We start from the raw sequence: 23,458 nt of genomic DNA, 5'->3' as shown, positions 1-23,458 counted from the left end.
GTGTGCCCACGCACGGTGTTGGCTTCACCTCTTCTCCAGTCAGAACCACCGAGTCTTTACTGCCTACACTGACGCATTTATCACCATTATTATCATTTAATCTGTCCCTGTCCAAGAGCAGCCTGCTCAACGCACCAAATCTGACTCCCAAATCGCAGACTCCCAGCTTTGCCCTGGTTGTGCCGTGGTTGGGAGCCATTGTGATCGGTTCCGTTCACGCTCGGGCTGTTCAGGAGGGCGAGCGGTAAACTGAGACACCAGCAACTGACCTTTACCACATCCCAACTGTTAGAGTCAAACCTGCCAGCTTTGCCGAGTATGAAATGAATATAGCGCCGAATGAAGCTAGTGGCTAAATTTGTGTCTTCAGACTGATAAACATCCCAAGTATTAGGCAGGGGAGGCACTTCGCGATAGCCTCTTCCTGCTGCTGACTTGGGCTGAAGACGTCCCATGGTTTGTAAAGCTCGGCGCTGCTACCTTTGGGATTGCATGGAGAGGGACAAGGAACAGGGCTGGGTTATTGGGTTAAGTTAGCACAGCTGAGGTGGGGCTGGACCCAGCAGAACTCCACTTGGGCTGGAAAATAAGTGTGGTGGAAAGTGCAGCCAGGTGCTGGAGCTGGGCTCAGCAAGAAGGGAGCTGCAGCGGGCTTACATCTAACTCCTCAGTGCTTGGACTGACCCCCTAGCTTCCTGCCTTGATGCTGTAAGAATTTGTCCACGTATCTCTGAAGTGCTGCTGCTTTTCTCTGCCTGGCTCAACATGACCTTGTGACTGGGGTTTATGTATTTATCTCTTCTAACTCTTTTTTCAAGGTGCATATTTAACCTGCGCATGTTATTGCTGATTCCTTTGGGCATCCTTTCTGGTTTCTTCTGGTTGTTACCTGTGCCTGCTTGGTGCCACTTGCCTTGATGACACAAAGCATTGAACATGCCCCTGTGAATTCTGAGCAGGTCCTTTTGGTGCTTCTGAATATCAAATTAATAGTTATAATTAACGTCACAGTTGAGAAGACCTATTAAAGAATCTACTTCTTGAAAGTCTTCAAGCAGAAAAGGGGGAGATTAAGTTTTCAGTTAGTTTGCTTCATTTGTACGGAAACTTACTGATTTCTTTGATGCACGTGGTGGAAACTTAAAGAGAAGCCCATGCTATTATGAGGTCTTTTTCTCAAGTCAGAAAGAAGGAAAAGCCCAGAATCCTTCCAGTGCTCACTTATGTTAAAGGGGAGATTTTCCACTGTTCTCTGGGCTTGGTCCCTTCGGTGTCTTTTGGGACAGAGTGAGGCTGATCATTTTCATTCTTCCTCTCCACAGTCCCACCGCAAGTTCTCTGCTCCCAGGCATGGCCACCTGGGCTTCCTCCCCCACAAGAGAAGCCGCCGCCACCGAGGGAGGGTGAAGACGTGGCCTAAGGATGATCCCAGCAAACCGGTCCACCTGACAGCTTTCCTGGGCTACAAAGCTGGCATGACGCACACCCTGCGGGAGGTGCACAGGCCCGGGCTCAGTAAGGCTTGGCTGAAGGAGCAGGGTCACATCCAGGAGGAGAGGGCATGGGCTTGTTGGGGGAAAGGCTGCTCGTGGAAATAGGTGGTGGAGCACAGAGCTTGTAGCCTATCTCCTGTAATGCTGTTGGGATCTTAAATGGCCAAAGGCCATAAAGGGGGTTCTGGGGAAGTCCCCACGCTAGTATGGTGGCTGGCGGTTTGTTGGACCCTGCTGGCAGAAGGGCCCTGTGGGGTAATTACCTGACAAATCCTGGAGCACATTGATGGGGAGTTTTATAATGTTAATTCGTGGGATGCCCCTGGGATTGCAGCCAAACACCAGGGCATCCAGTGTTCTGCTCCCTCCAAGCTGGAGAAGATGTCAAAGTGTGCTGGGCCATAGGATCTAACCTAGGGGGTACCTGGTGGTTGAAGCTGTGTGGCCCTCCTGGGGGGCTTGTGGTGCTGGGAGGCTGGAAGGGGCTGGAAGGGGCTGGAAGGGCTGAGGCTGGCCGTGAGACTAGGATGTGATCCTGTTCTCAGCATATTTCTTGCTGAGTGGGCCACAGGGATGGGCCACGGATGGCTCCCAGGGGATGATCTGATTCCATTTCCCTTTGCTGTCCTGCAGAGGTCTCCAAGAGGGAGGAGGTGGAGGCTGTGACCATCATCGAGACCCCCCCGATGGTGGTGGTGGGAGTCGTGGGATATGTAGAAACACCAAAGGGCTTGAGGAATTTCAAGACCGTTTTTGCTGAGCACATCAGTGATGAGTGCAGGCGGCGTTTCTACAAGAACTGGTAGGTGCCTCCCTGGCTGCGGAGGGTCCCTGGGGTCCCCTGCACGTGGGGAGTCCCTCGCGGGCCTTTCCCCCAGGCTCTGCATGGTGCCTAGCCACTGCAAACCGCTCAGCTACCAGCAGCTGGCTCTGGGGTGGCGAGAAACAACTCTTCAGTCATGCACAGAGATGCTGCAAACAGCTTGATGCTAGGAATCAGCATATGCATATGTAAATTTATTTTAGTGGTTGAACCATGTTAGCGCTCTCCGTGATATCATAGACAGTGTGCGCTGCAGGTTTCTCGTTGTGTAGGTTGGGCCCATCTACTCCCTGTTAAACTGGAATGTTTGAGCTTAGGTACCAAGCGAAGGGAGCAAAAAGAGATTTTTCAGGGGGAATATCGATGCACAACGTGACCCCTGTCCCTTGTAAACAGCAACACCGCAAATCCCACCCTGGCAGAGAGGAAAATGGAAACCCGACTTTCATAACCATAGGAATCACATCTCCTGCAAAAGCGCCTGTTGGCCGTCAGATCCACCCACCACATGCCTCCGATCCCTGGTGGAGGCTGTTCTCCTTTCTCCACTAAGCTCTGATTTTGCGCTTGTATTTTGATGGCACTGAGCCAGTCAGTGGGAGACAACTGGATTCTTCATGCAGAAAGGTCTGAATTACCAGCCCTTTCTGCAGCTCGTTACTCGCTTTCCTCTTCCCACCTCGGAGCCCCCTCTCATGGGGTGGGCAGCCAGGAATGGTGCAGGTACCCGCAGGTACCTGGTGCCTCCAGGAAAGTGCCTGGCGAGGTGATCTGGCCCTGTGCTGTTCTGCCTGCAGGGCACGGAGAAGAAACGCCTCACTGTTCAGCTCTTGATAGCTATTAAACGCTTCTGTCGTAGGCACAAGAGCAAGAAGAAGGCTTTCACCAAGTACTGCAAAAAATGGCAGGATGAGGATGGCAAAAAGCAGCTGGAGAAGGATTTTGCAGCTATGAAAAAGTATTGCAAGGTCATTCGTGTCATTGTGCACACGCAGGTCAGAGCCTTACCCAGGGCAGTGGGCGAGGGGGCCTCGGGGTCGTCCTCAGAGCACGGGGGTGTCCTGGTGGGGTTACAGGAGAATGAGCAGGCACAGGCTGGTCGAGGGGTGTGGGACGGAGCATGCAGACGGTGGGAGGTGCTGGCTGACCTTTCCAGCTACCTCCTGACTCCAGCCCCGTCCGTGTGAGCCAGGCTCAGCACAGTGCCCTGCACGGGGATCAGCGCAGGGCGAGCCCTGTGTCAGCACTGGACCTCAGGCCCCATGATCACCTCAAATTAGCAACTGGTGTCAAGTGCTGGGGAAAAAAATAACCCACTGGCAGACGCAGTTTTGCCAGATGCAGATTGCTGGATACACAGGGCCCATTTTCGTACTGATCCCTGGAGTTAACAACTGCATCAGAGCCTGAGGCAGAGCCTCATACCTCCTGTGGCTGGTGCAGCCTTCAGAGAAAGTCCCACTGTGGGAATTTGGTGGAGGCTTTGTGCAGGGAGCTGGGACTGGGAGGGAGCGAGGGCACCTTGTGGCTGAAACTAGAAGTAATCGCTCTGTCTGGAAGCAGCGAGGGAGCATGACCAAAGGATAGAGTCTGATGCTGTGGCTTGTAGTGCAGAGCTGCATCCTAGCATGATGCTCAGCCCCAGGTGTGTTCTGGTGATGGGCACCTGTGGGGCATTTACCATGGCCTAGCTGGTAAGAATGGGAGCAATTTGGCCTAAGAGCAAGGGACGGGCTCCAAAAGATCCCAGATATCTGTGCATGCAGACCCAGATCCCTGACTGTCATAAAAGAGGTGGGCAGTGTGGTGGGGAGCTGGCCCCTGCTCACCCCTGCACCTCTCACAGGTGGTGGGTGTTGCAGCCCTGTCTGCGTGCTCACAGGGTGAGGGGCAACGTTTTGCCCTAACGCACTGTTTTAACGCAGATGAAGCTGCTCCCCCTGCGGCAGAAGAAGGCCCATGTGATGGAGATCCAGCTGAACGGGGGGACAGTGGCTGACAAGGTCGACTGGGTCCGGGAGAGGCTGGAGAAGCAGGTCTCCGTGCACAGCGTCTTCAGCCAGAATGAGATGATTGATGTCATTGGCGTGACCAAGGGGCATGGGATGAAAGGTACGGAGTAGGGGGACCCTTGCTGCCACGATGGTGCACTTCCATTTGAGCAGAACTCAGTGTCCTTTATGTCCTATTGGTCATGTTGCCAGCTGTGCCCAGTCCTCCCAGGAAGCTCAGGGGTGTCACAGGGATGTAAAGGCCTCACACTTCTCACCAGCCCCACGTGTGTGGAGATGTGTGTCTGTGTGTGTGGGGATGTGCTCCACAGGAACATATCACAGTGATCAGATTCATGGGAAGTGAGACCAGTCCTAATGCCCTGGGCCCTCGCTGTGGGGACAGCTCTTGGTCTCCTTCCAACGCGGTGTCTTCTGAGAACCTCAGAAGGGTGAAGAGGCTCCCTCCTCCCCTCGCATCTCCCCCCAGTGCTCAGACACCAGCCCTGAATCTCAATTGCAGGGGTGACGAGCCGATGGCACTCCAAGAAGCTCCCCAGGAAGACTCACAAGGGCTTGCGTAAAGTTGCCTGCATCGGAGCCTGGCACCCAGCCCGGGTTGGCTACTCCATTGCTCGTGCTGGCCAGAAGGGCTACCACCACCGCACGGAGCTCAACAAGAAGGTAAGGCCCAGCACCACTGCGCCTTCCTCCCCTGCTGTCTCCATCCTTGGCCTCAGTTCCCTCCAGCTCCTCTGATGTTTCCATAGAGATCTGTAGGGCTGTCATTCCGCACGTCCCTGCAGGTGCTTGTTTCCTGCTCAAGAGGCACATCACAGGGGGCACGTCTCAGTGACAGGCGTGTTGTTCCTGCCCTGTACATCAGTGTGGGGCCAGGAAAGTCACCGCCTCCGTTTCCTTTCTTTTAGATTTACCGCATTGGCCATGGGATCCACGTGGAAGATGGCAAAGTGGTGAAGAACAACGCCTCAACGAACTACGATGTCACAGAAAAGACCATTACACCTCTGGTAAGGGGTGACAGAGCTGTGGTGGCCTGATGTACCCCACAGAAAGTGGCCCTGGCTGCAGCAATCTGGGCCAGGGAAGTAATTCTTTGACTGGACACAGATCCATAGGAAATTATTTGAATTTCACCAAAGGAAATGCAGTAATTCCCTTTCTCGTGTTCGGGACATGGAAAGCCAGCTCTATGAGCATTTTTTAGGCCCACCATTTCACTTCCAGTTGATACCCTGGGCAGGAACCAAGACCATTGTTTCAAAAAAAAAAAAAAAAGTACAAATGACATTTAAAAAACATACTCAACAGAGAAATGTTTGTTATGTGGTTTAAAAAAAAAATCCCCTTAAAAAAAATCCCTTTTACATGTATAAACTGCTAACTGAGGAGTCTGTCCAGCTCTGCTCTGTCTTTACCCACATCCTCCAGCAGGGTTCCTGCTTCCCCAGCTCTCACTGGGTGCTGCTTGGCTGGGATCACAGAGTCAGCGTGGCTCTGGTGTTGCAGGGCAGGTGTCCTGAAGGGTGCAGAGCGTCGTTAGCTGAAAGGACTGTCGGTCACTACCCTCTGCTTCCCTAGAAAATGTCACCAGTTTGTCACGCCTGCTCCCACCCAGCTCTGCTGCCTGCCAACCCTCTCTGCATCTCCCTACAGGGCGGCTTTCCCCACTACGGGGAGGTCAACAACGACTTCCTCATGCTGAAGGGCTGCGTCGTGGGCACCAAGAAGCGTGTGCTCACCCTCCGGAAGGTGAGAGTGCAACCGGTGCTGGGCAGGGGCTGGCCATAGCTGTCCACTAACAGATTCAGCATGGGGAGAATGCCTCTGCCCCAGGGGCTGGCAGGGAGATCGGCCGGGTCCTGATGCTGGGGAGCAGACCGTGAGGAAATAAAAGAGCAGGCTCATTTCAGAGCTGCCCTACAAGCCAAGGCATCGCCTGACACCTGAGCGCCATGGTGTTCCTCCGAGAAAGCAGATTTTCATGGAGATAGTTATCTAATGAATGCACCTAGGATATTTCAGCCCTGCTTCCATCAGAGCAGATATCCAGATTTTCTGTAAAGGTAAGCATGATGCTCTGTGACTTCTCCCTTCCAGTCCCTTCTGGTGCATACCAGCCGGCGGGCTCAGGAAGCCATTGAACTCAAATTCATCGATACCACGTCCAAGTTTGGCCACGGCTGCTTCCAGACGGCTCAGGAGAAGCGGGCTTTCATGGTGAGTTACGCTTTGCACCGGGCCACACTTGCAGCTGGGGCTAAAGCAACCGACTGAGTCCGGCCAAGCATCTGCTTCTAGGTATAACAACGGCCAAGGCAGTGATCAGGACCATCTCACATAAAAGACAGGCATGAATTCAACTCACACAGCAGATCCTATGCTAAGGAAGAACACGATGGTCGTGTGAGTGATCCAAGACAAGGCAGCTAGCAAATAATATACCACCATATGGCCAACCAGCTTCCATTCACCACGGGATGTTTTAAACAAGCAGTTAACTTGGCAGGCACCGTGTTGGACATATGGTCCCTTTCACCCGTAATTGTGCACTTCTTTGATTTGTTTGGAATGATTTATAACTTTAATGTTCTTAAGAGGAAAAGGTTGGGTCAAATTCAGCCACAGACTTGTGATTTTTCTGTCAGGAAGCTTCCAAAAAGGCCAAGCAGTATATTTTCTCTCAGATCCAGGGCAGAAAAAAAAAAAAATCATCTAAATAAATCCAAAACAAATGGAGCTTCTTGAATAGTTCTGCAGCCTACACCAGGCTGGCGCCTAGGTCTGAATGTGAAATGGAGGAAGTGCTGGGTGAGCTGGGCCTTCAGCTAGCAGCAAGGAACACAACTGCCTGCGTTCCCTGCCTGCCAGCCAGAAATCCCTGTGAAACTCGCTAAGCCTCCTTAGCCCCCGGAAGGGGGATTGGTTATGCAGTGTCTTTGCAGAGCTCTTTTAGAGGTTAAGCCGTTTTCCTTCAGCTCAGCGTCAGGAGCTTGTTCTGCAGCGAGAGCGACGTGCGTGTCCTGCTCGTCTGCGCTAAGCCCTGAGTAACCATGGCAGGGGCCTTAGGGACGGGCCACGGCTTTACCTGCTTGTGGAGGTTTCATTTGCCTTTTTCTCCATGGGGTGAGAGGTTCCCCCACGTATAATGTGCTAAAACTTCACGTTTGGCTGGAAGTATTTTGTCACAGAAGTAATTCTTGCGGCCTCTTCCCTCGGACTTATTTGGTCCATGAAATCCCCGTTTCCTAGCTGGCCGAAACTCCTCAGGCTCCTGGAGCTGGCTGATAAGTCTCTGTGCCTCTGGTCCCGGGAGACCTTGCCTCGTCCAGAGCTTGAACACCAGCCGGGAGCTGCTCCCCCCATGGGGGGGCTCCTGGCAGCGTTCACAAGCAAAATTAACGCTCCCCCCAGCGCGCCCCGAGTGCAGGCCTGGCTCAGAGCTCTCTGGCAATGTGTGATCCTGATACATAAACCCTTTGTGTAAGGCCCCTGATGTTCTGCTCCTGATGCCTGCAGGGCTAGGGCGGCCTCAGGGCTTGCTGGTGAATGGCAGTGCAGGGATACCAGATGGGGAACGGGGACCAGGAGCAGCCTTATGAAGCAGAAAGGGGCCAGAGCTGTAGTTCTGCTCCACCCAGCTCCCACACAGCCTTGAAAGCCACGTCTGTGTGCCACTAACACCAAGACCTCTCCTTTCTGCTCTCTTGTAGGGCCCTCAGAAGAAACACTTGGTGAAAGGGAAGCCGGCTGTGCAAGAGGAGTTGTAAGGGCTGAGATACACAAGGCTTCCTAATGGGGCACCTTCAATAAAGGGGTTTCAAGCCGTGCCTGTTGCCTGCCTTCCTTCTGGAGGAGTGTCCCACCTGTGATCAGTGCCACCTGTGCACAGCACCGTGTCCTTGAAGCACCTCGCAGCTGGGGCTGGGGCAGGTAACACTCGGGACAGGCCTGTATGGAGGGGATTAACTAGGCCAGCCGAGTGCCTGCTCTGTCCTTTGGACTCTCCCTTTTTGAATGGTGAAAAAAAACCTGCTGCTTGCCTCTGCCCAGCCTCGCTGCCCAGCTCTCCCCTTGCCATCCCTCACTTTTACACCCCAACACTCTCTCTGCCAAGCTGGAGGCACGATCCATGGCCTTTTCTCTCCAGGAACCCCACAGCCCCACGTGGCATCCGTCCAGCCGTGGGAATGTGTGTGCAATAAGGTGGCTGCTAGGTAAGATTGGGCAGTGATGGGTTTATTCGGGTTTTGGACTCGTTTCCCGCCCATGTTTTCCTTGCAGTCCAGCTGCCAGCGGGAAGGGTGTGATGTGTCCTGGAGCTGTGATGCCTTGGGTTGGTGGTGATCACAACTCCTCGAGTGTGGAAGCTGTCTTTGCGTCCTGCACCCTCTTTGGGAACCAAGCAGGGGAAAACCCAGCCCTCCGCTGCCCTGGAGCTGCCCCCTTGGCCAGAAGGAGTCCTGAGATGCTGGTGGGAGGTGCATGAAGTTCTTGGGTCTCCAGCAAACCCCTTTCCTTGGGGTCTGGTTCAGCTCTGAACGTGTGCTTGCAGTATTGAAGGAGGCGGCTCATCTGCAAAGGAGCAGGATGCTGAGGATGAGATGAACCAAGAAGCTCAGACCCCACGGCGTAGTGCTGGATGCCATCAGTGGCCAGGCCCCAGCTAGCTCTGTGTCCCAGCAAGGTCCCCAGGCCCTGTGCAGCATTTCTGTCCTGCCCACAGGGCTGCACATCAGAGCCTCCTCTCTCCCTTGGCTGGTGGGTCCCTGGGCAGCTCTCCAGCGGATGGCTGTGGATCCAGGCCAGAGCTCATGATGGGAATGATGAGATCATCCATGTTTGGCATCACCAAAATTTTCTGTAAAGAGGAATCCAGACAAACAAGTGATTTTAAGTTCCACTACCTGAGTGCAGATGCTCTGGCCTGGAAGTGGCCGTGGCAGGAGCCACAGGAGCCTGGGGCAGAGATCAGGGCTAAAAACAGCTCCGGGGCTCCCAGCTCCTCAGCTTTGGATATCTTCAGGGAGGAACAAGCAGGAGCAGCTTATCTTTGGCTGGCTCACCTGTACGGAGGGTTTCAGGAGTGGTTGTGGCAGAGGGCAGTGACCAGGGCTTTGAGGATATTCAAAGGGATTACTCTCTAGGGGCATTTGGGAACTTGAACATCTGTGGGGAACCTTCTGTTCTTTGAGAAGAAATCTCAAGGGTGAGAAGCAGAAAACAAACCAGCAGGGTTTGCTCAGCCCTTTAACAAACCCAGCCCTTCGGGACAGGCACCTGAAATTCATGCTGCAGCTTCTTCTCGATCCACTCGGTGACGTGGAGGAACGTCACCTCCCGCTCGCCCAGCTTGGGGCGCACCTTCAGCTCCAGCTGGGGTGGGACACGGAAGCTGTACCTGCGAGGGGGAGGACAGCAGCAGAAAGCATCAAGCATCACGTCCCATGCACATGGCACAGCCCCCGTGGCCAGCTTGTGGACCCCCCGGGAGGAAGGAGGGCAGGTACCAGACACGGTCCGTGGGCGGCGGGGGCACGTTCACGGCCAAGGTGCCCGCCAGCTCCTGCACCTCCACCGTCAGCAGCAGCGGCGTGTTGGAAACTTCCTCGATTTTCTTTTTGATGAACTCGTTTTCGGTGGCCTTCTGGAAGTACTTGGACTTGGCAATCTTATCCACAAAGCGCAGGATCTTCCGGCCCGTGCTGTTCCCGCTGACGTGGCTAAAGCGAGGGGAGCCGCGGGGTGAGACCTGGAGCCGTGCTGGTGCTCAGCACCCCCAGCCGCCTGCCACCAGCACCCCGCAGGGATGGGACTCCCTTGCCAAGGGCTGCCACGATGCATCGGGACCCCTGCCTGGGCCTCCCCCAGCACCTCCCTTTCCACCCCACGGCCCCGAGCAGCCCCTCACCCCTCGGTGCCAGGCGGGGGCACCCGCTCTCCTAGGGCTCCTGCGGGCTCTGCGGTGGTGATGTCCTCCTCGTCGGAGGAGCCGGCACTGGATGACTCCGCGTCGCTGTCTGCCAGCAGGATCAGCCGAGGCTTGGCCCTGTGAGCCCCAGGCTGCATCAGTGCCCTGGCACCAGCACCCTCTCGCCTCGCTCAGGTGGGAGGATGTGGATGCCACCCAGCCACGCGCGGTCACCTTACCCCTCTCCTCCTGCCTCCGCCGGGCCGCTGTCCTCTGCGGCACCCTCCTTCCCCAGCTTGCAGAGGTTCATCTTCGTCTCAAGGGTCATCTGCAAGGAGCCGCTGTAGGTGACCTCCATGTCCACCCAGAGCCCTGTCGGGGAGGGAAGGGGCGAGCCCCTGTCAGTGCCACAGGGGCTGAGGGCTGCTCACGTGCCCACCAAAACCTCCCTGCTTTGGGGACCGGGCTGGCACCTCAATAACAGCTGCTGTGCATCCTGCCACTCTGCAAGGCAGCAGGGTTCGTACCTCGGTCGTTGATGGTGGGCTTGGAGGTGCTGAGGATGGAGGGGATGGACGTGCCCATGTCCAGCTCCGTCAGTGTCAGCTCATTCATGAAATACGGGAGCTGATGGAGGGAAACCACACAGGGATCATCACCCCAGCCTGGCACCCACCGTTGGGACAGGACGGGGCTCTCCTTGCTGCTGCCACCTCCCATGGTCCTGGGGCCATTCCTGCTTCTCACCTTGATCTTGCTTAACTTCTTCTGGATCTTGCTGGCCACCTGCTCGGCCCAGTAGTGCTCCCGGAGGAAATCCCAGAAGATGCGCCCCACCAGCGCGTTCACCCAGGCCGTGCACCCCTCGCTGCGCCCGGCTGCGTCCTCACCGAGCTGCGGGTGGGGAGAAGCCACGAGCGCCTGGAGCAGGGTGGGACCTGCAGGGCTGTGCTCCCCAGCACCACAGCTCGGCCACCCAAACCGTGGTGCCGGGAGGGAGGAGGTGAACAACAGGGCCAGGAGGCAGCGGCACCGAGGGCTGGATCTGCCCCACTCACCTTCCCGGGCACGGGGCTGCTCAGCACGCTGTGAGGGGGGCTCTGCTCCGGGCTGCCCCCAGCCTCTGCTGGCACGAAGCGGGCCATGTAGGTGCTGTAATCCAGAAAAATCTTCTGTCGGACATTTCCAGCCAGGTCCTTGAGTCTGATGGCAGAGGGGATGTCCTCGGTGCTCCCTCCACTGCTGCTGGCAGCGCTCTGCGGAGCCGGTCCTGGGGACACGGGGACACGACCGGGCTGGCTGCAGCGAGGGGTGACGTGGTGCCCCTGCTGCTGCACAAGCTGTGGGCTGGTGAGCCCTGTCCCAGCTCCTCCACCTCCCTCCCCACTCCCTGCTGCCTTCCCAGAGCCTGTCCCGGCACGGGGCAGCTCCCAGCCCCGGATCAGAGCAGTGGCCACGTCTCACCTGGCCTGGCTTCACCACGGCTGCTGCTCGGGGTCCCGTGGCAGGCTCGCAGGAGGTGCTGGTACCACTCCTCCTTCTCCCTCCCCGTCCGCCCGAAGAGGTACAGGCACCTTTCCCTGCAGTCCCCTGGGACGTCCTGGGTGGGCACCTGTGGCTTCTTCATCCCTTCATCCCCCTGCGGCTCCGTGCCGTGTTCATCACTGCTCCTGTGCTCCGTGTCTGGCCGGTCCGGGAAGAGGATGCAGATGGGGTACTTCTTGTTCCACAGCCGCTTTCGGGCTAGGCAGGGGGGGCAGAGGAAGACCTACAACACCGAGAGTGGCCGTGAGGCACTGGGGGTCCCTGCGAGGGGACAGCCCCCCGCTCCCAAGGGCAGCTCCGCGGTCACCTTGGCATCGGTCATGTCGTAGCAGCGCTGGCTGATGAAGGTGGCCTCGAGGATTTCCTCCGCGAAGGCGGCCCGGCGCGGGATGTTGTTCTTGGGGTAGGAGAGCTTGAGGGTGGCCCCATCCAGAGTGGCCAGCACCGAGTGCGTGAGCGATGGGTGGTAGAGCTCGGGGTCGTAGACGTGCAGCTGGTTCAGCCAGCCCTGGAGGGGAGAGGAGCCGGCTGCCCCGTGGTGCCGTGCAGGTTTGGGCAGCCCCAGCACCCTGTGCCCACGGCCACCCCTCTCCTACCTGGAGGCCGTGGGCTCCCCGCGGGCCCCCCGGGAGCAGCTCAGGGCGCAGGCGGCCCCGCGGTGGTGGCGGCTTGAGCAGGAGGAGCAGGATGGCGAGGAAGCCCAGCAGCAACCCACCGGTGAGCCCCAGGCAGAGCCCAGCAGCGTAGGGAGGCAGCGGCAGGACCAAGTAGCCGTAGGCGAGGAGCGCAATGCAAGCCAGGGCCCTGCCCGGCACCGAGCCCCCCAGCCGGGCTGCTGGAGGCTGCTCCGGGGGCTCAGCCTCCTGCTGCACGACCTCCACCACCTGGATGACGTCCCCATAGGAGCAGATCTCGTAGCGGCAGTTCAGGCTGGGCTCCCAGGGGCTCCAGTCCCGCACCCGGCGGCCCCCAGCCCCTCGCCCCCCCGGCTCTCCTTGCCCGGGGCTGCCTCCTGCTTTCAGCCGTGCCGTGGGGCTGCTCTCCTCGGCCATGAGCCGGCTCAGCCGGCTGAGGGGCTCCTGCACGGCCTCCGACAGCCTCCTCTTGGTGTCCTCCAGCTTGGCCTCCCGCAGCCGGAGCAGGGCGGCGCGGCTCTCCGACGGGGAGACGCTGGGCGAGGATGGGGCAGTGCGGGACTTGGCCAGGCTCAGCCGTGGCTGCGACCCCCTCGGGATGTCAGCCAGGAGCATCCCCGGGGGCTGGGGCGAGGGGAGAGGCTTTGTGTCCCCATCCACAGGGAAAATGATCCCGCAGCCATCCCGGCCGCCGCTGTCCTCCCTGGTGCTGGCGGGCTGAGGCTTTGTCCCATCGGTGTCCCTGTGCCAAGGGGAGCCTGGGGATGGTGCCAGGGTTGGGGAGGCGTCCGCTGCTGCCACAGCCTGCTCTGCCATCGCGCGCATCGCCGATGGTGCCGGTGCTGCTGAGGGAACGGGAGGGAGCAGCTCAGCTTGGTGCCACGTCGAGGCTGCCTGAACCCCTGAGCATGTGTGTGATATCGGGAGGAAGGATGGGAGCTACAGGCCAGGCTCTCAGGACCACCGTGGGGCTGAGCCCAGCACCCAGAGCACGGGGCTGAGCACGGGGAGCTCGTCCTGCGCCCCCACCCCTCCTCTCACAGCATCCCCACGGCAGGAGCGGGGCTGAGCAGGTCCCGGCTGCAGGTGGGTGCTGCCCCTCGGGCTGCCTCGTGCCTGGGATGTGCCTCAGCCAGGATCTTCAAAGCGCTTTCCTACCATGAATTAATTACAGGCTGCGTCGCAGCTGCCTCCAGCTCCGTTTATGTAATCTCCTGCTTCGCGGCTTTCGCTTTGCTTCTGATTTACACGCGCCAACTGTTAACCCCAAATAATCTGGGGGGATGCCCCGGGCTAGGGGAAGGGAGAGATCGAACAGGTCCTGGGGCTGGCAGCCCACGGGGAGCGGTGCTGGGGAGCTCCTTCCCTCGCCTGCAGCGATGCTCTGGCAGCATCTGCCCCCTCTCAAGGGCGCGCTCCTCGCATTTACTCGGCAAACCCAGCACCGGGATGGCACCACCCAGGGCTCCGGCACCCCCAGCGCACCCTGAGCCTGGTGGCTCAGTGCCACAGCTGTCCCCAGTGCCAAACCTGTCCCCGGTGCTGCCTGGGCCCCCCCCCAGCCATGGTTGTGCCTACCAGAAAGCCCCGATGCTGATCCGTGGCCCTGTTGTTGGCTCAGGGGCTCAGCAGCTCCCCAGCGTGTGGCACGGGCTCGGTGCTCCGCTGCGCCCTGCCTGGTGCTTGGTTACCTCTGCTCCGGTATTCCTGGGTTATAAAAGCTAAAAAAAAAAAGAAAAAAGAAAAAAGGAGGTGGGGGGGGAAAGAAAAAGTCTGTTTCCTGAGAGACCATTAGCAGAGTGGAAGACTGAGATAATAATAGCCTGGGTTTACATGGGAGTTTTCAGCTGGCAGGGACAGCGAGTACAGCGGGGGCTACGTGTGCGCTGCTGAGACGCAGCCACCTCTGGGGAGCGGGGGTGGCCGGGGGGGTGCGGAGCAGGGGGATGGACCCTGGGGGTGCCACAGCAGGGCCACCAGCACCCCGGTGGGGGCTCCGTGCGGGGCAGCCCCGGTGAAGGTCTCAGCTCAGGGCTCAGAAAGCAAATATTGAGCCTAGAGGTGTCTCTGGAGGCAGCTTTGGAGGCTTCTCATCTCTCTCTTTCTGGCTCGGGTGCAGGATCCTGGCTTGACGTGGTGCAGAAGGAGACACAAGCGCAGCCTGGACAGGGGGGTGTCCCCGAGCACCTCCCCGTTCCACACCCCCCTTTGCACGCACAAGGCAGCAAAAGTGCGCTCCTGCCGTGCTTCACTGCCCGGCGCTGGCTCACGCCCACCAGTGATACCTACACCCTCCCAGGTGGGCCATTGCCAAAATGGTGTTTGCTTTTGATGTAAAAACAAGGAGAGTTAATTGAAAAATTAATCTCCAGCAGCCCTCGGCAGCTAATGAGAGCTGCCGGTGGCTGCCGGAGGCGGGCTGGCACCGCTAGCGGGGCTTGTGGCAGAGCTCTGCCTCCTCCCAGAGAGGTTTTTATCACCCAGCCAAACAAGTTGGAAATCCCTCGTCTAATTATCTTCACAACGTACCGCCGCAGAAACCAAATTGCTGTGGTTACGAGCGCTGTAGCTGGAGAGCTCCCTGCGTTATCCTGTGATTAAGGAGCGCAGGGCTTTGAAGAAAGTCTCGCTGCAACCTAAGGACATCAATTTTCTGCGCACCGGCATCTGACGAACGCAGACTGCTTCCAGGCAAAATCCGAGAGCTTTTAGAGCAGCCACGGCTTCACCCCCTGAAAAAGCTTCAGCAGAGGGGCCGGGTGGGCGATGCTGCCGCCACGCAGGGTCCCGGTGGCTGCTGCAGCTGCTCCTGGAGCCTGCCTGCTTTAGGCTGCCTGCAAACCTGCACCGAGGTGCAGGTTTTTGCCTGCAAAAGCGGCACGGAGCATCCTCGGCTCCCCACCACCCCAGCCCCAGGCTCGTCCTCCCCGTGCCTGCCACGAGCCATCAATCCCCTGGGCTCGAGCGGGAGCGCGGTGGAGCCCGCGACGTACGCCTGACCTAATTTAAACCGGCAGCATCCAGAGGGCAGGAGCAGTGGCCCTGCGCGGGGGGGCTCCACGTGCCGGGCAGATGCAGCCCCCGGCTCTTGCTCCGGGCTGTGGGATGTGGACGTGTCACCATCAGGAGGGCCCAGAAACCCTTTAAGCGCTTTGCTCCAGGCCTGGCTCCTGCTGCCTGCAGCTCACCTTCACCGCACAGCCCTTACCTTGCGGCACGCGGGGCTGCTGCCCCCTCCTCCTCCAGGAGCCCCCACACCCCATGTACCCCATGGGGGCACCCAGCTCACATCCCACACCCCCTCTCCGTGCCGACCCCGCAGACCCAGGCCCAGCAGGGACGGTCCCCACAGGGTCTGCTGGAGCCTGGCTGTCCCCTTTGCCCCCTGCTATTAGGGTGGCGGGACGGGGCCACCATCCCCGCTGAGCCTGCACCCCACAGCACCCCCCACTTTGTGCCCCGTGGTGCCCGCAGCCTGTCCCGCACCCCTCGGGGGGGGCTCCTCGGGGGTGCCCGTCCCCATGTCCCCATGTCCCCTGTCCCCCCACGTTCCCACGTCCCCCCTGCTCTGTCCCGAGCCCCCCCGGAGCCGCTCACCGAACCCCAGCCCACGGGGGGGGGGGGAGCCCCCAGCCCCATGCCGGTCGCTGCCCGGCCCCCCCAGCACCGCTCCGGGCACCGGGGCTGCCCCCGGCACCGCTCCGTGCGGGGGCCCCGATCCCGCAGCGCCCGTACCTGGCCCGTGCTGCCGGGAAGGGTCCGCTCCTGGGGCCGGGGGGGCCGGTACCGGGGGAGATCGGGGCCGGTACCGGGGGGGGGGGGCAGTGCCGGTGCCGGTACCGCAGGGCTGATGCCGGTGGCGGTGCCGGTACCGGAGGTGAGGGCTCAGCCCCGGTTCCAGCACGGGGTCTGGGTGCCCGGTGCAGGGCTCGGAGCTCGCCCCGCTCCCCACCGCCGGTACCGGAGCATCCGCAGGACCGCGCCGGGCCCCGCTCCGCCCCGCCGAGCTCCGCCCCGGGGCCGGCTCCGTTCGTGTTCAGCCGGCCCCGGTGCGGTGCTGTGCGGGGCGGGGGGGGGCGGCGGGGACACACACACACACACACACAGCCGGGACCCCCCCGTCCTGACCCCCCCGGTGCCGCGGAGCCCCGGCAGGAGCCGCCCCCCCCCCTCTCCCGGTGCTTCGCTGCCCCGGGGGGGGGACGCACCAGGAGCACGCGGGGGACCGGAGCGGCCCCAAAAAGCCCCAAAACAGCGGGATGGGGCTGGGGGGAGCGGCGGGGAGCGGGGGAGACCCCCCCCCCATCGGTGGGACCCCCCCCCCCCCTCATCCACCGCACGCCCCCCGGTGGCCCCGGGGCTCCGCGGAGGGGGCGGGGCCAGAGTGGGCGGGGAATTTTTGGGGGGGTGTGGTCGGGGGGCGGGGCGGGGGGTGGCAGTGGGCGGGTGGCGGGCGGGGCAGCGGAGGGGGGGGGCTCCGCCATGTCGTTCTGCTCCTTCCTGGGGGGCGAGGCGTTCCGAGACCACTTCGAGCCGGGTGAGCGCGGCCGGGGGCGACCCTAAAAGTCGGGGGGGTCCTGCTAGGGGTCGGGGGGAGGTTGGAGGGGTTTGGGGGGTCGTTTATAAAGGGGGTCGGGGGGGGGGTGGCGTGGCTGGGGGGCTCCATCCTGCGGGGATGGGCTGGGGGCGAGCCCCGGGGGGCCGGGGGGAGGCTGGAGGGGTCGGGGGGCTGCCTATAAAGGGGGTCTGGGGGCGAGCTCAAAGCCCCCTTTCGGTGCCCGGCCCTGGGTTGGTGGCAGCCCCAGGGGTAGAGCCCAAGGGTGCGGGTGTCCCGGGGCAGCTGACACGGCCCCGGGGGGCTTCTCGGGGGTCTCAGTGCTGAGCCCCCCCCTCTGCCATCCCTCCCCCCCCCAGGTATCTACGCGTGTGCCCGGTGTGGCTACGAGCTGTTCTCCAGCCGCGCCAAGTACGAGCACTCCTCGCCCTGGCCGGCCTTCACCGAGACCATCCACGAGGACAGCGTGGCCAAGCGCAAGGAGCGCCCGGGGGCCTTCAAGGTGAGGGGTCCCAAACGCTCAGAATGGGGTGAAAAACGCCCGTTTCTCATAGCAGGGCCCGTGCTGACAAAAGGCCCCTTGTGACCCCCTCCTTGTGTCTCCAGGTGTCCTGTGGCAAGTGTGGCAACGGGCTGGGCCACGAGTTCCTCAATGACGGGCCCAAGAGGGGGCAGTCCCGCTTCTGAATATTCAGCAGCTCGCTGAAATTTATCCCGAAAGGTAAGGGCTGTGCCTCACCGGGCTGCCTCTGTCCTCGTGGTTATCTGGTGGGGTTGCTGCCAGCCTGGCTGCACGGTGAGGGATGCGGTAAGCCTGGAGCCCCCCAGGCCCCCAGCAAATCCCACACGCCTCAGCCTGATCAGTGGGTGGCTCTGGGGGGGCTTTCTGACCTTGCCTGGTGGAATTTGGGGCATGCTGGAGGTCCCTGTGTGTCAGGGGAGCAGCAGAACCATGGAGGTTTTCTGCTGGTGGTGCAGAGCCAGGGCAGGATGGCGCTGAGCTTGCTGGCTCATTTCCTGCAGTAGTCACGTGCAAGGTTTGAACATTGCCTCCGCTTTATGGTAGGCAAAGGCCAGTTCTTTCTGCAGTGGTTGTGGTGCTGTTTGCTTGCCCAGTGTCAGAAAAAGGCTTTGGGAGGCTGTGTCTGAGCTCAGGGCAGCACCCCAGCCTCGTCTTGCTGTTCTGATTATCTGACTGCAGTGCTACACAGGGACCCTGATTTCTTTCCTCCCCCTCTTCCAGGCAAAGCAGATAAGGACCCGAAGGAGAAGTAAGCGAGCTGCTCTACACAACATGCTGCTGGGGACTGATCCTGCGTTCACATCTTGGGGTGCACTGGGAGCAAGAGACCCCCCGACAAAGCTCCTGGTGCCCCCAGGCCGGCTCCATGCTCTGAGACATCCCCATTCTGGGTGCTGGGAGGGAGCTGGGAGGGGAGGGGAGGCTGTGGCTGCCCTGCACTTGCTGGGGGCCGGGTTGTATGACCCGTGCCTGAGGTTATTTTGCACGAATTAAGCTGAAGGCTGCAGCTCTTCATTTTACCTTCCCTTTCCCCCTCCCATCTTCCCCCAGACATCCCTGCCTCTGCCAGCAGCTGCTGCTGAGTCCTTTCTGCTTTGCCCACTGCAGCAGCACCCGTGCCTGCGTCCCTGCCTCCGCTGGGTGCTGGGGCAGTTCTGGTGGTGCCCAGCAGAGCCGGGGCTGCCCCAGCACCGTGGCAAGAAGGGCAGACGCTGCCTTGCCACCGCTGCCACCCAGAGCCTCCCTCCTGACGTCTCGGAGGGGGGATGGCGCTGGATTAGCGGGGAGCAGAGCCTGGGTTAATCTCTGGTGCTATTCTGGGCTGGGATCATGGTATGAATTGCCCTCTGTAAACCCTTCCAGGATGCTGGGGCAAGGATGTTCTTATGACCCTGCTGGACAGCACCCGGGTTTTTTACCCCTCGACCCACCACCGTGCAGGCAGCAGAGGCGGTTCTGCATTTACTGTGTCCTCTGGGCCTGGCTCTGGCTCTGCCTCACAGCAGACCTGGTATTACTGTGTTGTAACCCTCGTGGTGTGAACGGTTCCTCCTTACTTTATGCTGCTGTAAGGGAGGCCAGAACCAGGCTCACCGACTGCACCTTGCACAACTCAGGCTTTAGGAGTCACCTTTGCGTTCTCTCTGCACTCGAAAGGGCTCTGACACTGATTTTTTCCTTAATTCAGGGTCTGATTCGTGGCCTTCCCTCACTGCCCTGCTTTGCTCAGGAACCAAATCCTCCTCTTTGAAATCGGTACAGGAGGGTTTCTGGGCACAGCAAACCTTTGACCCGTGGGTCCGATGGTGTAACTGGTGCAGCACGTGAGCGGGGTGGTGCAGCCAAACCACAGCGTTACCGTTCAGCTGCACTCAGGGCACTTTTGGGGCTTTTTTCCACGTGCTTTTTGCCTCCTCAGGCCTCCTGGGCTAGAGGGAAGGGTGCCGGCCACAAGTGCAATGTGCCAGCTCATTCCCTGGAGCTCACTGCTCATCTTGTACCTCTTCAAACACTGAAAATAAACAAAAAATAAAACATTGATTCACTGTGTCAGAGAAACAGCCGTCTTATTTTGTCTTTTAAAAGCGTTCCTGCTGGTGCCTGAGGAGTCTGCAGCTGGGGGGGGTCCCCCAAAGCTGGGGTGGGTTTGTGTCTTCCCCTGGGTTTTGGAGGGGAAGATGTGGATGCATTGGAAGTCTTCAGGCTTTGCCAGAGTCAAAACTTTAACCGGGGATGGATTTCTTTAACCTTAAGTCACCATTTCAGCTCAACTACAGGTGCTTTTAGGCTGTTTCAGTGTGTTCTTGCTGAAATCACAGCCTCTGGCAGGACGTGCTGGGAAGAAGGGATGGGTTTTGGCAGCGTCTCAGCAGTTTCCCTGTGAGAAGCCAGTTGTCGGTGGCAGCTCTGCTGTCCCCTGCCCCCAAAAGTCTCTTTGTCCTGGCTTCATGGAGGCTGAACTGGGCTTTGCTGGACTCTGCATCCCCTGGCTCTGTTACACTAATTGCTAATGAGATCCCGGCCTGAGCTCCAAGCTGCTTTTCAGCTAATTAATCCCCCCCTGATCTGCTGCTTCGCCTCCAGCCTGGTGCCCCCTGAGTGAGGCCTGGAGGCCGGAGCAGGGCTGGGGCCTTCTCCCAGCGCCCAGGTGGCACCGGGAGGGGCCGGGGGGGCCATCTCGCTGTAATTCGGATTGACTAATTCGGATTGATTGTAATTCGGATTGCCTGCAGTTCGGGGAGCGGCCGCGGGAGGGTGCCCGCGGTGTTCCCAAGCCTCTGCTGAAGGCTGGCTCCTCGCCCGGGGCTTCCCTCAGGGCAAGCAGCGGGTGTTGCCCTCGAGCAAATAGGAGGGACACTGCCCTGAGCCAAAAGGAAAAAAAAAAAGGAAAAGAAGTGGGAAAAAAAAGGAAAAAAAAAAAAAAAGAAAAAGGGAAAAAATAGGAAAAAGGGAAAAAAATGAAAAAGGGGGAAAAATGGAAAAAAAGAAAAAAGGGGAGAAAAAAGTGAAAAAGAAAAAAGAAAAAGGGGAAAAAAGAAAAAAGGGGAAAAGGGTGAAAAAGGGAAAAAAGAAAAAAGGGAAAAAAGAAAAAAGGAAAAAAGAGGGGAAAGAGGGAAACATAAGAAAAAAGGGGAAAAAGGAAAAAAAGGTGGGGGGAAGGAAAAAATAAAGGGAAAAGAAAAAGAAAAAAAAAGGGGAAAAAAGGAGAAAAAAAGGAAAACAAAACCAAAAAGCCCAGGATGCCCTCCCAGGGATGAGATGCTTTTCCAGCCTCTGTCTGCAGCTGCTGATGCCACAGCCTGGCAGGGGAGGCTCGAAGGCTTCAGGCGGTGCTGTGGGTGCAGGATGCAGCCCACCAGGGGCAGATCCCCCCCGAGCCCCCCCAGCTCCCCCGGGCACCCCGGGTCCCCCGGCCCCGCAGCGAGGGGCTCAGCCCCAGCCGGCCCTGCCTGCACGGCTGGCCCGGAGCAGCCCTTCCCCCGTCATTAATCCTAATTTTATTATTGCGCTAATGTCAATTCTGGCTTAATAGGAAGATTTTGCTTAGTTGGGCAAAAGAGGCCCCGTATTGGCGACGTGGGCTTAATGACATAAAGGGCTCTGAAGACAGAAATTGAATTACGTTAGCAGGCCGACGTAAACTTCCCTGGTTGTTTAAAAAATCATTAATTTCCTCCCCCGTAGCCTCCAGCTGACCTCGCTTTTTAATTTTTTTTAATTTTTTTTAATTTTTTTATTTGCATGACATGAGGTGGACCTGCCTCTTTGACCCTCCTCGGCATGGCTCCGGTGGAAAGCCGAGCGGCCAGAGCCCAGCGAGATTCAGATTAATTCCCCTAATAAAGACGACAAGCCCTATAGAAATTGCGTTATGCGAGGAAAAAGAAGATGACCTGGAGGCATTAGGGAGCTCTAATTACCATTATTCCTGCGAGCAAGTGCCACAGGAAGAACAAGCAGGCTGCCCAGGGAGCCCTCCACCTGCAACGGGTTTCTTTTACCTTAAATTTTCAGTTTTATTTCAATTTGGCCGCTACCAGGTGGAAGGGCTGAGTGCTGCTGGGGGGGCCAAGGCCAGATTCGGGTTGCCCCTGCAATCCCGATCCTTTGTAGGGTCGCCATCCCTGCCCAGCCCACTGGGTACCACACTCTGCAGGCGCTTAGGAACACCATTTAATAAGAATTGTTCCAATTCCTTGCGGGGCCATAAAACTGCAGCGAGGGCTGGAGCTGGTTTTACGTCAATGGCAGAAAATAAAGATATGGGAATTTAAAAAAAAACAAAAACGTGCACCCTGCTGGTTTCCCTGGCACGCAGGGGGCTGTAAGGAGCCGAGGTGCCCCCCGCCAGCTCGCCTGCTTGCCCCCATCCCAAGAGCGCACCTGTCAATAGGGCACAGCCAGCAACAGCTGGGGGAAATTAAAGGCTTATTTCACTTCGTTCGCTGCTAATAACTTCATCTATCTTTATTCCGGGCTGCCTCCCACCCGGCAGCCGTCGCTCACCCGGTGGGAGGGAATCGCTGACCGATTTCGTGGAGTTTGCTTAATCCCAGTGAACCTTCCCCAGCCACGAGGTGAGGAAATTTGTTTTCAGTTTGCGGTGCGCGTTAATTAGGGAGATAATGACTGGAAACACTCGGAGCGAGTCTGAGCTCGACGGAAAAATGTTTAGCCCGAGGAAAATTTAAATCATTTTTTTTTTTCTTCTTGCCTGGCTGCTGAGATCTGACTTTTTAAGGCAATTAGTGAGAGTTTATTTGCTAATCAGTCATACTTATACGCTTGCTCTGGGGTCTTATCTCACGCTCCCAAGTGCACATCGCTTCTAATCATAAGCTGCATTTTTGATGTGTGAAATACCTGTCCCGGGATGCTGTGTGTGCTGCCGGCTGTGCCAGGATGCGGTGATGGGGCTGCTGCTCGTCCTGTCCGCTCCTGTGCCTCCGCCTCTGCTTGCTTTTCCCACGGAGCACCCAAAGATCCCTGGGCTCTGTCCGCATCCCAAGCGCATGTGGTTTCTTGGGGTGCCTTTCCCCATATGGGTCTCCCACAGAGGCTGCCCAGGCTGGGCCACGTCCATCCCAGCTCCCAGCAGGGCCGTGGGGGTGCAGGGGAGCTGTGGGTGTCCCCATGTCCCCCCCTGGAGCTGCTGGAGGAACCCACCCCAAGGTGCCCAGGAAAGCGGCTCCGGGATGCGCCAGCATCACCCCAGCGCTGCCGGGGGGAGCTCGGAGCAAACCTCCCCCTGGCACAGGATCAGGCACAGCCCCACAGCCGCCACTTTCAGCAGCAGATCCCAAGCCCCTCGGTGACCTCATCCCACTGAGAAATTTGCCTTTTGCCTGAAAACATGAAGGCAGTCATGCTCCTGCTGCTTTGTGGGACATGCTGGACGTCAGCGGCATTGGGGACCCATGGAGACGCCTCGGACACAGCAGGATGAGGTCTGGGTGTCCCCTGGGGGGCACAGGGCTCCTGTGGCATTTCGGGTGCCCCAACTGTGCCGTGCCCGAGCTGTGCCATGCCCCAGAGCCGCCGATGCCCACGCCAGGCTCTCCCCTCTGCCCGGCCGCTTCTGAGCGCTGCGCTTCGCTGTCTGCAGTAATGATTTGTTGCTTGTAAAACCACCGTGATTAACTACAGTTTAGCCTCCTAGTTTCATGTCTTATCATGTTTCATCTCACACAAAAGACATTTACAGTCTATTTTCAACTTCAAAGCAAATGCTTCTTGCGTGAGCATTAAGGAAGGCAAATATTTAAGCAGAACCTGTATGGTATTAGCGTCCCTTGATGTTCCCTGCTGAGCGAGGATTGATGGCTGCCTGAAAAGGCAGGTTTTTCCCATTGTTTTATGCACCAGTGATTAATATTTCATGTTCCCACTGTTACATATTTGCTGGCTGGCACTGGCCTACCCTGACAGAGCTTTCCCCGTGTTTTACATGTCTAGCTTTTA

General features: G+C 58.6%; 3 protein-coding genes across 7 annotated transcripts; 2 read left to right on the top strand and 1 right to left on the bottom strand.

Annotated features, from left to right (window-relative positions):
* The first annotated feature begins 324 nt into the window (after positions 1-324).
* On the top strand, positions 325-8,157 carry RPL3L (ribosomal protein L3 like). The gene is made up of 10 exons (XM_068699155.1): positions 325-456; positions 1,323-1,515; positions 2,127-2,295; positions 3,176-3,311; positions 4,242-4,428; positions 4,831-4,991; positions 5,237-5,338; positions 5,985-6,080; positions 6,429-6,548; positions 8,042-8,157. The coding sequence occupies exons 1-10, from the start codon at positions 454-456 to the stop codon at positions 8,096-8,098; spliced, it is 1,224 nt and encodes a 407-aa protein (XP_068555256.1). The 5' UTR covers positions 325-453; the 3' UTR covers positions 8,099-8,157.
* Positions 8,158-8,287: 130 nt separating this feature from the next.
* Positions 8,288-16,292, bottom strand: LOC137864723 (testis-expressed protein 2-like). 4 transcript variants are annotated; one of them, XM_068699149.1, is made up of 13 exons: positions 16,155-16,292; positions 13,998-14,140; positions 12,381-13,261; positions 12,092-12,292; positions 11,704-12,007; positions 11,298-11,509; positions 10,987-11,160; positions 10,767-10,866; positions 10,479-10,611; positions 10,240-10,377; positions 9,839-10,051; positions 9,609-9,729; positions 8,288-9,189 (listed from the first exon to the last, which is right to left on the bottom strand). In XM_068699149.1, exons 3-13 carry the CDS (start codon positions 13,242-13,244, stop codon positions 9,064-9,066), a joined length of 2,586 nt encoding a protein of 861 aa, XP_068555250.1. In that variant the 5' UTR covers positions 13,245-13,261; positions 13,998-14,140; positions 16,155-16,292; the 3' UTR covers positions 8,288-9,063. The 4 variants fall into 4 exon arrangements, with proteins under 4 accessions (XP_068555250.1, XP_068555251.1, XP_068555249.1 ...); XM_068699150.1 differs by lacking the exon at positions 16,155-16,292 and adding an exon at positions 14,949-15,950 and having other exon boundaries at positions 12,381-13,264; XM_068699148.1 differs by lacking the exon at positions 16,155-16,292 and adding an exon at positions 14,949-15,950.
* MSRB1 (methionine sulfoxide reductase B1) lies at positions 16,270-19,537 on the top strand. Of its 2 annotated transcripts, none has more exons than XM_068699152.1 (4): positions 16,270-16,984; positions 17,334-17,476; positions 17,581-17,695; positions 18,218-19,537. In XM_068699152.1, exons 1-4 carry the CDS (start codon positions 16,270-16,272, stop codon positions 18,247-18,249), a joined length of 1,005 nt encoding a protein of 334 aa, XP_068555253.1. In that variant the 3' UTR covers positions 18,250-19,537. The 2 variants fall into 2 exon arrangements, with proteins under 2 accessions (XP_068555253.1, XP_068555255.1); XM_068699154.1 differs by having other exon boundaries at positions 16,816-16,956.
* The last annotated feature ends 3,921 nt before the right edge of the window (positions 19,538-23,458 follow it).

Source organism: Anas acuta, chromosome 15 (genome assembly GCF_963932015.1).
Source record: "Anas acuta chromosome 15, bAnaAcu1.1, whole genome shotgun sequence".
Taxonomy (NCBI): Eukaryota; Metazoa; Chordata; class Aves; order Anseriformes; family Anatidae; genus Anas; species Anas acuta.
Note: the sequence above shows the minus strand (reverse complement) of the source record. Positions and strands in the feature narration are given on the sequence as shown.

Excerpts from the sequence above, each read along its gene's own strand:
- LOC137864723 (XM_068699149.1), bottom strand. The coding sequence starts at position 13,244 with ATGCGCGCGATGGCAGAGCAGGCTGTGGCAGCAGCGGACGCCTCCCCA. Across the intron at positions 12,008-12,091 it reads ACGACATGACCGATGCCAAG|GTCTTCCTCTGCCCCCCCTG; the intron begins GTGACCGCGGAG and ends TCGGTGTTGTAG. Across the intron at positions 10,052-10,239 it reads CCCCCGCCTGGCACCGAGGG|CCACGTCAGCGGGAACAGCA; the intron begins GTGAGGGGCTGC and ends CCCTCGCTTTAG.
- RPL3L (XM_068699155.1), top strand. Across the intron at positions 1,516-2,126 it reads GGTGCACAGGCCCGGGCTCA|AGGTCTCCAAGAGGGAGGAG; the intron begins GTAAGGCTTGGC and ends GCTGTCCTGCAG. Across the intron at positions 4,429-4,830 it reads CAAGGGGCATGGGATGAAAG|GGGTGACGAGCCGATGGCAC; the intron begins GTACGGAGTAGG and ends TCTCAATTGCAG.